The 14,576-nt window shown below is 43.4% G+C and overlaps 2 protein-coding genes across 2 annotated transcripts in view; one reads left to right on the top strand and one right to left on the bottom strand.

The window, feature by feature from the left end:
• frem3 (Fras1 related extracellular matrix 3) overlaps positions 1–7,832 on the top strand; it is a 31,360-nt gene extending 23,528 nt beyond the window's left edge. Inside the window, exons 7-24 of the mRNA XM_035659639.1 lie at positions 69–218; positions 307–516; positions 603–800; positions 885–1,049; positions 1,403–1,585; positions 1,683–1,813; positions 2,393–2,551; positions 2,649–2,952; positions 3,036–3,167; positions 3,269–3,600; positions 4,120–4,312; positions 4,389–4,493; positions 4,776–4,903; positions 5,000–5,134; positions 5,474–5,600; positions 5,706–5,893; positions 5,996–6,142; positions 6,226–7,832. Coding sequence (XP_035515532.1) covers positions 69–218; positions 307–516; positions 603–800; positions 885–1,049; positions 1,403–1,585; positions 1,683–1,813; positions 2,393–2,551; positions 2,649–2,952; positions 3,036–3,167; positions 3,269–3,600; positions 4,120–4,312; positions 4,389–4,493; positions 4,776–4,903; positions 5,000–5,134; positions 5,474–5,600; positions 5,706–5,893; positions 5,996–6,142; positions 6,226–6,795 — 3,557 coding nt within the window. The 3' untranslated portion in view covers positions 6,796–7,832. The remainder of the gene's footprint in view (positions 1–68; positions 219–306; positions 517–602; positions 801–884; positions 1,050–1,402; positions 1,586–1,682; positions 1,814–2,392; positions 2,552–2,648; positions 2,953–3,035; positions 3,168–3,268; positions 3,601–4,119; positions 4,313–4,388; positions 4,494–4,775; positions 4,904–4,999; positions 5,135–5,473; positions 5,601–5,705; positions 5,894–5,995; positions 6,143–6,225) is intronic.
• Positions 7,833–7,870: 38 nt separating this feature from the next.
• smarca5 (SWI/SNF related, matrix associated, actin dependent regulator of chromatin, subfamily a, member 5) overlaps positions 7,871–14,576 on the bottom strand; it is a 9,428-nt gene continuing 2,722 nt past the window's right edge. The window contains exons 7-24 of the mRNA XM_035659640.1: positions 13,487–13,642; positions 13,257–13,388; positions 13,033–13,101; positions 12,800–12,909; positions 12,462–12,688; positions 11,504–11,625; positions 11,256–11,408; positions 10,985–11,117; positions 10,726–10,874; positions 10,504–10,626; positions 10,299–10,406; positions 10,044–10,157; positions 9,815–9,937; positions 9,566–9,698; positions 9,349–9,467; positions 8,949–9,161; positions 8,747–8,857; positions 7,871–8,377 (exon numbers count right to left, since the gene is read on the bottom strand). Coding sequence (XP_035515533.1) covers positions 8,312–8,377; positions 8,747–8,857; positions 8,949–9,161; positions 9,349–9,467; positions 9,566–9,698; positions 9,815–9,937; positions 10,044–10,157; positions 10,299–10,406; positions 10,504–10,626; positions 10,726–10,874; positions 10,985–11,117; positions 11,256–11,408; positions 11,504–11,625; positions 12,462–12,688; positions 12,800–12,909; positions 13,033–13,101; positions 13,257–13,388; positions 13,487–13,642 — 2,361 coding nt within the window. The 3' untranslated portion in view covers positions 7,871–8,311. The remainder of the gene's footprint in view (positions 8,378–8,746; positions 8,858–8,948; positions 9,162–9,348; positions 9,468–9,565; positions 9,699–9,814; positions 9,938–10,043; positions 10,158–10,298; positions 10,407–10,503; positions 10,627–10,725; positions 10,875–10,984; positions 11,118–11,255; positions 11,409–11,503; positions 11,626–12,461; positions 12,689–12,799; positions 12,910–13,032; positions 13,102–13,256; positions 13,389–13,486; positions 13,643–14,576) is intronic.

Below are 14,576 nucleotides of genomic sequence, written 5' to 3'. Positions count from 1 at the left end.
ATATATATATATATATACATAACCTCCTTTAATCATTTCTGCTTTCCTATTATTCCCAAATCCTTCAGAGCCCTCGCTGTATTTTGGGGAGCCTGAGTATGTCACGGATGAGAGTTCAGGCTACGTTGAGGTGAAGGTCTGGAGGACAGGGACTGACCTGTCCAAAACAGCAACTGTCACCGTCCGCTCCAGGAAGAGCGATCCTGTCTCTGCAGAAGGTAAAATATGCAGTTTGACAGAATTGACAGCAGTTAGTTGTGATTTATCCTCACAGTGTTAATAAATTATTTCCTCTCTACCTGGCAGCTGGACTTGACTACGTCGGCATCAGCCGCAACCTAGACTTTGCTCCTGGAGTGACAATGCAGACCTTTAGAGTGACCATCCTGGATGATCTGGGCCAGCCGGAGCTGGAGGGGCCTGAGACCTTTGACCTTGTGTTGCGGATGCCCATGAATGCTGTGCTGGGAGAACCAAGCAAGACTACCATCACCATCAATGATACAGTCACTGACCGTGAGTGTCAAGCACACAAACAAAAGCTTCACTTCACTTAATCACAGTCAAACTCATACCTAACAAGTTGATTACTTTCTTTGTAGTGCCGAAGGTTCAGTTTAAGGAAGGAAGCTACAAGGTGGATGAGTCTGACGGGGAGGTAACAGCCATAGTGTACCGCAGTGGAGACATTAACATCAGGTCCACGGTGCGCTGTTACACACGCCAAGGTTCTGCTCAGGTCATGATGGACTACAGTGAAAGACCCAATACTGACGCATCAGTCATCACTTTCCTACCAGGTGAGACCTCCCGCTCCCTTCTAATCTCCCTATTCCTCTATATCCTGCAGCACTTATCTGAATATATCAACCATTTTTCTCCAGGTGAAACTGAGAAGCCGTGTGTGGTCAGCCTGATGGATGACTCCGTCCATGAAGAGGACGAAGAGTTCCGCCTTGTCCTGGGAACGCCCAAGAGCAAGTCTCCATATGGAGCTTCTATCGGGGAGCAGAAGGAGGCACTGGTCACAGTTACAGACGGGAAAGACAGTATGTACTTTACTTTTTATCTTAATGACAACACAAAAAATGTGAATGGAGAGGTCTAACCTCACTTAAAAACTACTGCTGAGATGCTCTTAAGCAAAGCACTTATCTTCTAACTGCCAATAAGAGTTTTGACAGGCAGCAAATATGAAGCAGTATGTTGCTGCAGTTAAGTGCAAATTCATTTTTCATCTATGCATCATAGAAACTGTATAGAATCTGACTAAGTTAAGTATTTTACTGCTTCTGAAAAGATGGAATTGCCAACAACGGTCCACAAGTAACATTTCTTTTATAACGCTGTGAAAAAACTATGGTGATTTGGCTCATGTGTAATTATTTTCTTCCTGTTCTAGAGCCCATCATCCGTTTCTCCGAGATCAAGTACAGTGTACGTGAACCTCAGGTCAAAGGTGACTTGGCTATAGTGAAGATTCCTATCCTGCGTGTTGGAGACACCTCAAAGGTCTCAGTGGTGAGAGTGCACACCAAGGACGGCTCTGCAACATCCGGAGAGGACTACAACCCATTGTCAGAGGGTAAGAACCTGGTTTAGTGGCACAGTAGCTTGCACAGCGTATATATGTTGGAGATATGTTTTTGATCATTGTTCTCTTCACTGTCTCTGTGTCTAAGATGTTGAGTTCAAGGAGGGTGAGAAGGAACACTTTGTGGAGATTGAGATCCTGTATGATGGTCAGAGGGAGATGAGAGAGGCCTTCATTGTACACATGAAGCCTGATGACAACATGGTGGCTGAAGTACAGGTGACACAAAGGCCACATGGCACATATACAAACACACAAATATAAACCAGCAGCAAGTCCTGTATGTGCACACGTACAGTGCTGCATATCTACACACGTGAGCATGCGACCTGTCATTTCAGCCTGTGTTAAAATAGTCACGCAACAGCTGCCATTGCTGTCAGCGCGCCTGAACCACAGTCTTATAAAAAGCTTTTCCCTCTGGAATGAAATGCTGAGGGGGAATGTCCCAGCAGAGCCAAACAGTAGACAAACCTATAAACAGAACTGGGACATTGTACTCATATACTCTACATCAGGCATGTGAAGCTCATGTGAAGGTAGAATGAAATATGTGGGAGGAATTGTGAAAAGGCTGTTATAATACTTATATGTTTGTATTGAACCAAGACATCCCAAAATGATTTTGCATCTACACCTCACCAACATCGGTTTGGGAGTTTTCTCTGTAAAAGTGCTTTATAAGTTGCTACATGGTAACAGTATCAGCATCAGAATCTAATAAGTCCATTATGCATAACTGTCTGTCAGTTTTTAAAGTCGAAATCCAGCTCACGTTGCCTTTCCTCTTCTTGCTAGATGAACAAGGCCATTGTGTACATTGAGGAGATGGACAGTGTGGCAGATGTTACCTTCCCAGCTGTGCCCACGGTGGTTTCCTTGCTCATGTATGATGACACAGCTAAAACTAAAGAAAAGCCCCACCCGCCCAATGGATACCCTGTTGTGTGTGTGACGGTGAGTGTAATACTTCTACTGTTTTTGATAGCCACCCACACCTCCAGATTTCTTTAATTTTTTTCTCATCTGCCATCTGTCTTGTCATCTCTTGTAGGCTTGCAACCCTAAGTACCATGACTTTGACAAAACCGGTTCCATCTGCTCTGCGGAGAACATCAACGACACTCTCACTCAATATCGCTGGCTGGTCAGCGCCCCCACTGGGTCAGATGGAGTGACCAGCCCCATGAGGGAGGTGGACACTAATACTTTCTTCACCAACACCAAGTCCATCACTTTGGATTCGATCTACTTCCAGGCTGGCTCAAGGGTTCAATGTGCAGCAAGAGCCTTCAATGCCAATGGAGATGCCGGCTTGGAGCTGTCCAGCCCCATTGTTGTGATCAGCAAGGATGAGGGTGAGCGAAGGACTGATGGGACAGATGCAAATGTATGCACGATATAGAGTTCATTGGTTTAATTGATTTTTAATTCTTTGCAGGTATGTGTCAGCCTCGGGTCTCAGGCACTGTTGGAGCTGAACCTTTCTCCGCTAAGATCCGGTACACTGGTCCAGATGACCCAGACTTCCCCAACCTCATTAAACTCACTGTCAACATGCCTCACATGGATGGTGAGCAATAAAATTTTGTTGCAACTGTTGATACATAGTCCCAACTGTTTCGTAATCTAGACAAATGCCCAGAAATTTAACAAGCTTTTCACTCTCAACAGGCATGCTGCCAGTGATCTCCACAAGAGCTCTGTCCAACTTTGAGCTCACCCTGAGCCCAGATGGCACACGTGTTGGCAACCATCGCTGCTCCAACTTGCTAGACTTCAATGAGATCCAAACTGGCCATGGCTTCATCACTGATGCAACAAAGAACCCTGAAATCATTGGCGAGACTTCACCCTACCAGTACAGCACGATCATGCGCTCAACCAACTCTCTGCGATTTTACAGGAACCTTAACTTAGAGGCTTGTCTCTGGGAGTTCACCAGCTACTACGACATGTCAGAGCTGCTGAATGACTGTGGAGGCTCCATAGGTACCGATGGACAGGTAGGACACCCATAAAGGCAAAAACTACAGCGAATATAACATTCTAAAGCCTGGTCAACCCATTATTATTATTATGCTCACTCTTTCCACCAATGTCAACTGTCTTGACAGTGAGAGTCGAAAATGCTATTGTAGCTTATTAGAGACAAGTTTATTGTGCAAGTTTATCTTTTAGAATAGAAAGCTTTACCCCCTGTTCAAAAACCCTTTTTTAAATTTAAATGATGAACAATCAATAAAATTGGGGGACTGAAATGGCCCAGTACAGAGAAAAAGAAAGAAGCTCAGTGAACAAAATTTGACTGATAGTGCTAAGTATGTTCTTGTTGTTGGTTTGCTCACCAGCAGCAGTAGTTTTCCAGCTAGCCCTGCATGTAGTCACCAAGCTTGTAGAACCACTTATATTGTGAAGATGTGCAGATTCATTTCACTGTGCCACTTTCTGGTGTGACCAGACTTTTAAACTTAAAGATACTTACTACATTATCATTGACAATGCTTTATTTATCTCTTATTCAGGTGCTGAACCTGGTCCAGTCCTACGTCACCCTGCGTGTTCCTCTGTATGTGTCCTACGTTTTCCACTCTCCAGTGGCTGTGGGAGGCTGGCAGCACTTTGACCTGCTGTCAGAGCTCAAACTCACCTTTGTGTATGATACAGCTATTCTGTGGCAGGATGGCATTGGCAGCCCACCTGAGGCTGAGCTACAGGGTATGTTCTCAGACCAGTGCTGCTTCCTGCTGCTCATTTGTAAAACACTGTAAAACTTTGACCTCTGTTCTCATAGGAGCCATGTACCCAACCAGTATGCGTATAAATGAGGAGGGACGTCTGGTGGTCAACTTCAAGACTGAAGCTCGCTACAGGGGACAGTTTGTTATGTCTCATCCAGGTAAGAGTGGCGCCCACGGACACACACACATCCACTAAATCCATCTAATGTGGTCATTCTATACAGCGACCTCCTATTGGATTACCCTGTGGCCCAAGTCCTCTCTTCATCTATTTCTGGAGTTCCACATTAGGGGTCCTTCCTGTGTAAAAGTGCCAGAGGTCATTTCAGCAAATGTCAAAATGACCCTGCAGCGTTTACAGTCAGAAGCAGAAGCAGTAACTGTTGCTGGTTCCAATGCAGCTTAAAAGATTTATGACTGTACACACGTTTGTTTTTCAGGAACCAGCTTGTCATCCATGGTGATGTGTGCTGACCACCCTGGGCTGACATTCACTCTTGCCCTGGTCAGGACTGAGCCGACTTACAACCAGCCCATGCAGCAGTGGAGTTTTGTCTCAGATTTTGCTGTGAGTCGATACGCAATCAAACCTTGCAAACTGTGGTGAAATGATCATAAACCTCTTAAACTTAACATTGTTTCTGTGGTTCTGTGTGACCTCTAGGTGCGAGACTACTCTGGGACCTACACAGTAAAGATGATCCCCTGCATTGCATCACCCAACGGGGAGTTCAGCATCCCTCCTGTGTGCCACCCAAGAGAGCCACTCACGTTTGACATGGACATTCGCTTCCAGCAGGTTAGACCTGATATCCTGAAAAAATCCCCTGGTATTATTTAGTTCTGGGGTCACAACTGTCAGGTCCAAAGCCAGAATACAGATGACACTGCAAAATGGCCATCTTAACAACAGACCTTTTTCAGAGAAGCCATTTTAACATTAAATAGTAGGGTAAACACAGGTGTTATGTATGATACTCTACCCTACTATTTGATATCAAATTCATGTCATTATGTCTCCCTAATGGTAGAAACATTTAGTACAAAATTATTTGTTAAGACGGATACTTTTTTTCCCATATCTGCCACAACACTAGAATCTTGTTCTGTGTATGGTAACCCTCACTATGTGCTCTAGGTAAGCGACCCAGTTGCAGCTGAGTTTAGCCTCAACACTCAAATGTTCCTGCTGTCCAAGAAGGAGTTGTGGTTGTCTGATGGCTCCATGGGCTTCGGAGAAGGGACTGACGCTGCTTTTTCAGATGGTACTACAACACTGCCACCCAGTGGATTTTAGCAAACATTACATTAACCCTCTGAGAATCTAATGCTGGAGTCCAACTTTCCATTTCATCTGTTCTTTGCTTTAGGATCCACTATTTATGGCCGTGTGATGGTGGACCCAGTCCAGAACTTGGGTGACTCCTTCTTCTGCAGCATTGAGAAAGTCTTCCTCTGCACTGGAGCAGATGGCTACGTTCCAAAGTACAACCCCACTAACAAGGAGTATGGCTGCCTGGCAGATGCCCTCTCTCTGCTTTACAGATTCAAGATCCTGGTAAGAAGCAGTGAATCCACAAGGACAATACTGTGACAACCTGTGGGTTGAGGTAACCAAAGTAGTCAAGATCATTTCTGATTTTTGTGTGTTTTTTTGCAGGACAAGGCCCAGCCAGAGACTCAAGCTTCAGCATTTGGTGATGTTGCTTTTAAGGCCACACTAGCTCAAGACACACCTGGAGCGCTGCCTTTGGTCAGACAACCAGGTTCAGACGGCTTCACACTCTCCTCATCTCCACTTTTCCAGGTCGGTAGGATTCTCAAAATACAGTATATTCATGTATTGCATAAACACAAACATAAGTAAGGAACGGTGTTTTTCTTCTGCAGGTGGCTGCCGGTCGAGAATGGTTCATCCACACTATTTACACAGTCCGCTCCCGAGAAAATGCCAACCGCAACATTGGCAAGCGCAGTGTGGAGTACCTGCATCACAGCATGTACTCTGTTGAGCAGCCAGAGACCTCCAACATGGCCACCCACCGCCACCGCCGGGCCGCCCCTGCTTTCTCAAACCCTGCTTTGACCCAAGACATAGGTGTCGACAACAACCGGGGCACCAACATCCAGCACATCGCTCTGGACCGAGCAGACCGCATGGTGGTCAGCCAGCGCCAGCCCTGGTCCCCTAACCGTGAGGCTCTCCTGGAGCGCCCCCTGCTGGAGAGTTCTGGTAGAGAGCCCGCTGACAGCTCCACCATACCCATGCTAGTGGGCCTCGCAGGTCTGATCCTCCTCGTCTGCCTCATCGCCACCATTGTTATTCTGCTGCTGCGGCGCAAGAAGAGGGAAAAGAAGACCCAGTTCCCTCCTTACACCACCTCATCGTCTTCTGCCTACAATGGCTACAGCCAAGGTCCGGGGAGCATGTGGAGCAGCTCAGACAACTCTGAGGTCTAGATGTGGACCCCACCCCCCCCTCAAAAACCTGACCCCTATTGAAAAGACTATGATAGTCTCCTCCACCATTGTGCCTTCAAAGCCCAACTCTTGTAGCACTGAACAGAGCCCAGTACAACCTGTGGACAGCGCACTATTTCAGTGCTTGGGGCCTATATGCAGAGAATGCACCAGAGTTTTCAAAGGCTTATTGATCTCTGGTCATGGTTAGTTCTTGCTGTTATGTAATGTAGGTTTCTGCTTTTTTTTTGGAGCCTATTTGGAATCATGGATGTACGTTAAAGCCCCTCACAATGCGAGTTGTAAAATATCCCGCTTTATCCAAGGTTTGCAAATGCATGAAAATCCCAATTTAGTAAACGCAATTATTTCACAAGTAAAAGGCAATCTTGTTTAAAGCAAATAATTTTCTATGTTCCTCCTTTAAAAAAAAAAATAGTTTACCAAGTTTTTTATTATTGTAATTCACTCTGTTCATTATTTTGTTTTGTGGAGAGTAGAGCAAAACGGACTGAATGTTAGTTCAAGCTGACCTTAATGAATGATAATGTGATGATTTTTTAGTATTGATATTTCACTGCTTGTTTTACAAAGCCTGCAGTATACCTGCCCATTACTGAGTAACAATACCAATATGGTGTCATTGAAAGGGATTGTAAATGTCAGTTTAGTCTTTTGAGAATTCAGAAATTTGCTTTCTTTCTTTTTTTGTTTTTACATTTTTTCCGGTCAATGTGGCTGAAATCAGATGCAAAACTATCTGTGTACATAACAATGTAGGACTATGAAAAAAATGTATTATTACACCCTGGAGAAACTTGAAAAATTAAGAACTATACGTCTTTCTTGTTTGTTGATCAAGTCCTGAAAAAAACAAAACAAGTGCAGCATAAAAGGTATAATTATTCTTCTACAGGTGACAGTATATTTTAATGTGCCAATTGTTAGTAAACGTTTATGGCTTATTAATTTTGTGTCAATTTCAAGTTTGGATGTATGTACACTTCAACTGCCAAATATAAATGTCCTTTTTTGAATCAGCGTCTTAATTACCAGAGTGCACACATTTTTTTTTAAAAAAAAGGTGAAAGTTTATTTGTGATGTTCAAAAAGACATTTTCTACTTCACATAGGAAGATAAAAGAACAAATGTTTTCTTAAAAATAACAAGGGAAGGGTACATTTTGTTTCAAGCAATGGAATGTGGTACAACCAACAGGCATAAATACATTTATCTCAACTTAGTACTAGTAAAAAAAAAAAGAAAAGAAAAAAAAAGAGGGACTAGCAAAGAAAAACTAAGCCAGCACAGCTGCAGTGTATAGGTAAGTGACAACAAGGCAGGCTTGTAAAGGAGCACCTCCTAAAACCTATTACCACGAGATCAGTCCATCAGAGGGTTTTACACAGTACATTATCACAGCCTGCAAAACAAACACAGACACTAGGACTAAAGATACCAGAGCTGGCTGCTGCTCTTGAATTCTGACATGGAGGATTCAAGTTACGAACAGCTTCACAACTTGAGCTTTTTCCTGCGTCCACGGCCATCTGCGGTTCCCTCTGACTTCCGTTTCTGGGCCTAGGTAAGAGAAGAAAATGATTAGGAAAAACTTCCCAACAGTTAGACAGGAGCTGAGCAGCAAACCCTCAATACTTATTTGTACTTTCAGAACATGCGTCAGTATCAGTACAAAGAGTTGAATTGAACTCCTGGTCAAATTTGTACTATAATTTGCTAACTTTGAAAATATTTTTTTTTGTAGAAAAACATGTTTTTATTTCACAATGTAAAATAAAATAACACAATTCGGAAACTCTCTAATCATATCAGCACTGGTATGGATAAAATTCAAACAATATCTAGCCCATGACAAATGTCTTGAATTTGAACAACTCAATTAGCATCAGTAAACAAGTTGCTTTAACACAAGATCGATTTGTAACTTACTGATCCAGACTTTGGGCCCCGTTTCTTTTTCTCAGCCTTCTCCCTCTCCTCCAGCTCCATGTTCTCTCTCTCTATCAGTGTGATCAAGGTGTTACATCGCCTCTGCAGCTCCTACACACACACACACACATCATCAAACATGATTTCAATTTTTTAAACAAGATAAAAGCAGGAGAAATGGTACAAAGAAGGCTAAATTTACCATTGCAGTCCTGGATTTGAGGAACCAGTCGAAGCGGAACTGAGGGGAGTTGCGGATGCACTGACGCAGCTCGTCGTACACGCTCTCCTTGTCGAAGCCCAGCTTGTGAAGCATACAGATAAGGAAGCGGTCCTCCTCCTCTGTGTAGTTCTTGCCTTTGTTGGTGCCATAGGAGATACGGAGCTGATGGAAGGGAGCCTTGTAGCGACCAATCTGGGGAAAGGAGATGAGAAACATATTGAGGGGCCGCTAATTAATCAGGAAGAGGAGATAATGTAATCAAGAGATAATTAAAGAATCAGAGCCAGATTTTAAGTGTTTAACACAAGGCTTAATGAGATAAAGCTTATTAGGTGGCATAAACAAGAAATGAACAGCCAAATGGCTGACAGTCAGCTACCTTTGAGTCCAGTGCTTTCTTTATGCTAATCCTTCTCTGGATCCTGGCCTCTCCTCTCTCTATCTGGGCCATGATCTTCTCGATATCCTGCAGCTCATTACAGCGCTCCCAGAATACAGCTGGAGGAACAAACACACATTAATTCACTAAATATATACGGGAGACCAACGTTTGATCTTGCCTATCGAATAGAGGAACAATAAAAACGAATCAGTACCAGAATACTCCATGACTTCCTCAGGAGTTTTCCCCTCAACCTCTCTGGCAATGTTCTCGATATCATCTCTTCCCCACTTCTCGTTGGCTTTGATGAACTGGTTGAAGTCACGTTTGTTCCAGATAGTAAATCCCTGCAATGACGGTACAGCTGATTAAAACGTGCACAATCTAGATCCATCCAACGTCTCATTCTGACTTGCTGCGTACACGCCATGAATTGATTGTATTTAGTGAGAATAATCAGTACCTGTTGCAGCAAGTTCTCCTTCTCCTCCAGCTCCTCCTCCGTGAGAGCCTCAGCCTCATCAATCTTACTCTGCTCCTCTTTCTGGAGCTGGGCCGAGTTTGGCATGTCTGGATTACGGGGTACCTGAGGAGACAGCCACATGTCGACTTATTCTAACAATTCTAAAAAGACTGACGCCAACTAAATTAGGACACATCATTTATTTCTCATTTGAAAGACATCTTTGTACCTTGTAGCCTATGGTCTTTCTGTAGAACAGAATTTCCTTTTCTAGAAGCTCAAAAAGACGTGGAGGGAAGAACTGGAAGTCCTGTACATTTGGCTGCTTTGGGGGACGAGGAGCCTGGGAAAGGGAGTCAAACAAACAAACGTTATGCCAAAAAGCAGGATAACACGTCATCCTTCATAAGAACGTTGTGATTACACATTCTGCTGCGTTTCTGTCTTACATCCTGAGGGTGATTACAGAGTGATCCGTCCCTACCTTGGGTGCTTTGGGCTCACTGACTCGCAGAGCTTCTCTGAAGTAGGCATCCACAGCGTAATTGGCTTTCCTTTCTCTCTTGGGTGGCTCGATCCAGTTGGTAATGACCTGAATGAAGAGACAAGGAGTAGAAACAAGGTAAAGATTCAAAGGTTCATGTTGTTGAAATAAGGCAATTAAAGACTGTTACTTTTTTTTTTTTTACCTTTTTCTTCTCTCTGTAATCTTCTCCTTCAAATGTGTACACACTGCTGTTCTCTGTGTCCATGGTGAAGTTTCTCAGAGAGCTCTCACCCAGTGAAGACATCTTCTCCTTCAACTCCATAGTCTAGCATTTGACAAGATCAGTGTTAATTTAAAGCACATTTTAAAAAGTAGATTCAGAATAAAGTTGTACATAGATTCATTCTGATGCATCCAGACTCACCTTCCTTTCACCTCTCTCCAGGATTTCATCAATGTCATCATCCGTGATCTCGCTCTCTTTGGAGGCAAACACGTGTGTGGCACCGTGGCGGATGATGGACAGCATCTCATCCTTGCCCAGCTTGTTAGCGCTTGGATCCACAAGTCTTCCTGTTAATCAAACAGACAATGTCCTGTTTGGATTTTCTGTAACGTACCAATTGCTTCATTGCTCTGACACTTGAATTAAGGCAACTAATGAGACAGGAAAGATGAATTACCTTGCTGGATGACAATGGAGTCCAGGCGCAGTTTCATCTCGGCCCTCTCCACAATCCTCTCCTCCACTGTGTTTTCAGTGATGAAACGAAAGACGCGTACCTGCTTCTGCTGACCAATCCTGTGAGCTCGGTCCTGAAATAAAAAGATAAAACTGGTCAAGTCCCCTCAAAGTTATACAGCACCCACGCTCATATTTAGGTATATAAACGATCAGAGCCTATAAAGCTTTACTACTGAATAAGGGACGTGCAGTTGGGTCTGAGTACTAACCATGGCTTGAAGGTCGACTTGAGGGTTCCAGTCGGAGTCGTACAGGATGACCACATCCGCTGTAGCCAGGTTGATACCCAGTCCTCCAGCCCTGGTGCTCAACATGAAGATGAACTTGGCGCTGTTGGGCTCATTGTATGCGTTGATAGAGATCTGAAAACACACAAACATGCATGATACTGATACTTAACTCTTTTTATGGTTTCCTCTCACATGACATCTTCTCACACAAGATGCAAGCAGCACACCTGTCTCTCCTCGTGCGGCGTCTGGCCATCCAGGCGACAGTAGCCGTAGTTCCTCCACATGCAGTAGTCCTCCAAGATGTCCAGCACCCTGGTCATCTGACTGAAGATGAGCACACGAGAACCTGTAAAGAAAGACGGCAGCATTAGTGAAGGAAATCTATAAAAAGTCTATAAAAAACAACACTATTTGTATTACAAATGTGTTCCCTCCATTCTGTCTGATCTGATGTGTAAAAGATTAGTCTAACACTTATGTTTGATAACAGTTGGTTTAATGACATTAACGGAGTGCTGTGCTTATTATAAGTCCTATTTTATGCCACCTCACTCTTTTACTTCGCTACATTTCAGAGGCCCATACTTTACTTTTTACTCTGCTACATTTATTTGACAGATGTAGTAACTTTCAAATTAAGAAACACCGTTTCGATTACACCAGTGGTTTCAACGCTTTTTGTCTTGTGACTCACAAAAATGATGTGTGTAATCGGAGTTGTGAGCAAATCAATGGAGTAATTCCCCTTCTAAATTGAAAGCACAACTTAGTTTCTTCTTCTTTCCTACTCCATTAATAATCTCACGACCCCCGTGTAATAGTTGAAAGTAGCTCTACCTCAGCCTGTTGTAACAATCCTATAATAATGTCATATACAATAATATGTAGTATCATTCACAGGAGACATTTCACTGCAGAACTAGTACTATTATATATCTTTACTATTTTATTTTACTGAAGCAGGGATCTGAATGAATGTATGTGGAATGGAGCATTTTAAGATTGTTGTATTGGTACTTATACTCAATAAGAAATCGGAGTACTTCTTCCACGTCTTATGGATGATAAACGCGTGCTGTTCTGTTAGACAGTATCTTAATATTCTATTCTGCAGCAGAAATACAATACCGAAAGACGACAACAATACATTCTCGTGCAATTACAGCATGGCCGTCTGCATACCCTGCTTCTTCATCTTAGGTAGGAGCTTGTCCAGCACCACCATCTTGCCACTGTTTACCACCAGGTGGAGGTCGGTTGTGTAGGGGGGACCAGGCTCGGCCCCGTCGAATAGGTACGGGTGGTTGCAGCATTTCCTCAGCTGCATGAGAACGTTCAGCAGACGCATCTTGTCCATCTTACCCGCCGAGTTCAGAATGTCAATGTCCTTCATCAGGATCTTTGTGTACCTGAAGGGTTGTGGCATTAGTTGATATTACATACAAGTGTACAGCAATTTAACATCAGTATCCAGGTTATTTCAAGCTGTGCGGAACATTTTTTTTACTGAGGATGCTTACCACTCTCGCTGCATCTTACTCAGGCCCACATACATCTTGATCTCTTTTTTTGGAAGCAGAGTCTTCTCTACGTCGGCTTTTATACGACGAAGCAAGAAGGGACGCAGAACCTACACACACACACACACAAACACACACACACACAAAGAAAAAAGCCAGGTCAAAAGAGTGCACACGCCTTAAAATGTACAGAGATTAGTTGGAAGTTGACACGAGGCACATTTAATACTTACAGTGTGAAGACGTTCCACCAACTTCTGATCACCCAAGCAGTTGTTTGTGTCAAACCAGGAATCAAAGTCCTTTTGGAGGGAAAATAATAATAATAATAATAATAATTATTAGTACCAGAATACAAATTTTCACTCTGAATAGCAGACTAGAACCACATCACTACAACTGAACACTTTCTAGTGAAACAGCCTGTTGTTCTTGTGCATTTCTAGCCGATTCTTACCTCTGCTGAGTTAAAGACATCAGGCAGCAAGAAGTTGAGCAGAGCCCACAGCTCGTGAAGGTTGTTCTGCAGGGGTGTTCCAGTCAGCAACAGACGGTTGGTGGTCTTAAATTCTCGCACAATTTCTGATAGCTGTGGGAAAGAAAAGGGCATTTTGCTTCTTTAGGAAATCTTGTAAAACCGGGTTCTGACATTTGTAAACATTTATTGCATTTCAGTGGCTGCCTGACCTTTGATTTCTCATTCTTGATCCTGTGGGCTTCGTCAATGACTAGGTATCTCCAGTTGAACTTCTTGAACACTGCCTTTTCAATGATGAGCATCTCGTAGGATGTGACACACACGTCCCATTCTCCAGGCAGCAGCACATCTCTAATCAGGGCAGTCTGAAATTGAAGCAAAAACATTTTCGTTTTGTCGTGTCAACCAGCGATACATAGATTAATTTTCAGTCTGAAGAGTATCACACAGGAAATGTGCATATAAGCACCAGCAGGAATACGTTTTGGATAGACGAATACCAAATAAACCAGAGTTATTGTTCACCGGTGGAGCTGAAGTTGGCTGTAGAGCTCCTTGCTCTTAAGTCTTGCCTCCACACATACAGAACAGTCAGTAAATGTTTTTAACACAGTTTTGCTGAGATGTACACTACATGAATCCAATGCTATAACCCACCAGGGAAAACAATCAAAGGATCTAGTGTCCACAAGAAATCAAGGCTGGAAGTTGACTAAATCTTGCATCAGTTATTTTGATTTGGGTCCATATCATTAAGCCTAAACCAGAAGCCAATTGCATCACTTTCTCTCTCTCTCTCTCTCCTGGTGTGTGTGTGTGTTGTGTGGTGTGTGTTTGAGGAGAGGAGAAGGGAGAGATGTTAGAGAGAAAAGCTTGGAGACTGTCCTTGTTGGCTTTCTGGGCTGGTGCTTAGGCTGAATCAATGGTATCGACCCAAGCATACTAAAATATAACTGATGCAATGATTTAGTCAACTTTCCAGCCTTTGATTCTCCTTATCGTGCCAACTCATCTCTGTACCTTTTAGGACTGATGCATATTTCGCCCTGGTTGGGTTATATAGCACATTGGAATTGCATTGAGTGTACATCTCATGGCAAACTGTGTTAGAAAATTTACGACTGGTTACTGTATATGTCGGTGGAGGCCAATACGTAAGAGCATAGAGGATGCATCTGTAATCAGGTCCAACTTCAGCTCACCGCGTGAACAATACACCTGCTGGAGATAGTAGCGTACGTTGGTATTCGGTCTACAATGTCATGTATCTCTAAACACTAACGCTCGTGATTTACTGGC

Source organism: Morone saxatilis, unplaced genomic scaffold (assembly GCF_004916995.1).
Source record: "Morone saxatilis isolate NCDOM2014 unplaced genomic scaffold, NCSU_SB_2.0 Contig17, whole genome shotgun sequence".
In the NCBI taxonomy this organism is placed as follows: domain Eukaryota; kingdom Metazoa; phylum Chordata; class Actinopteri; family Moronidae; genus Morone; species Morone saxatilis.
Note: the sequence above shows the minus strand (reverse complement) of the source record. Positions and strands in the feature narration are given on the sequence as shown.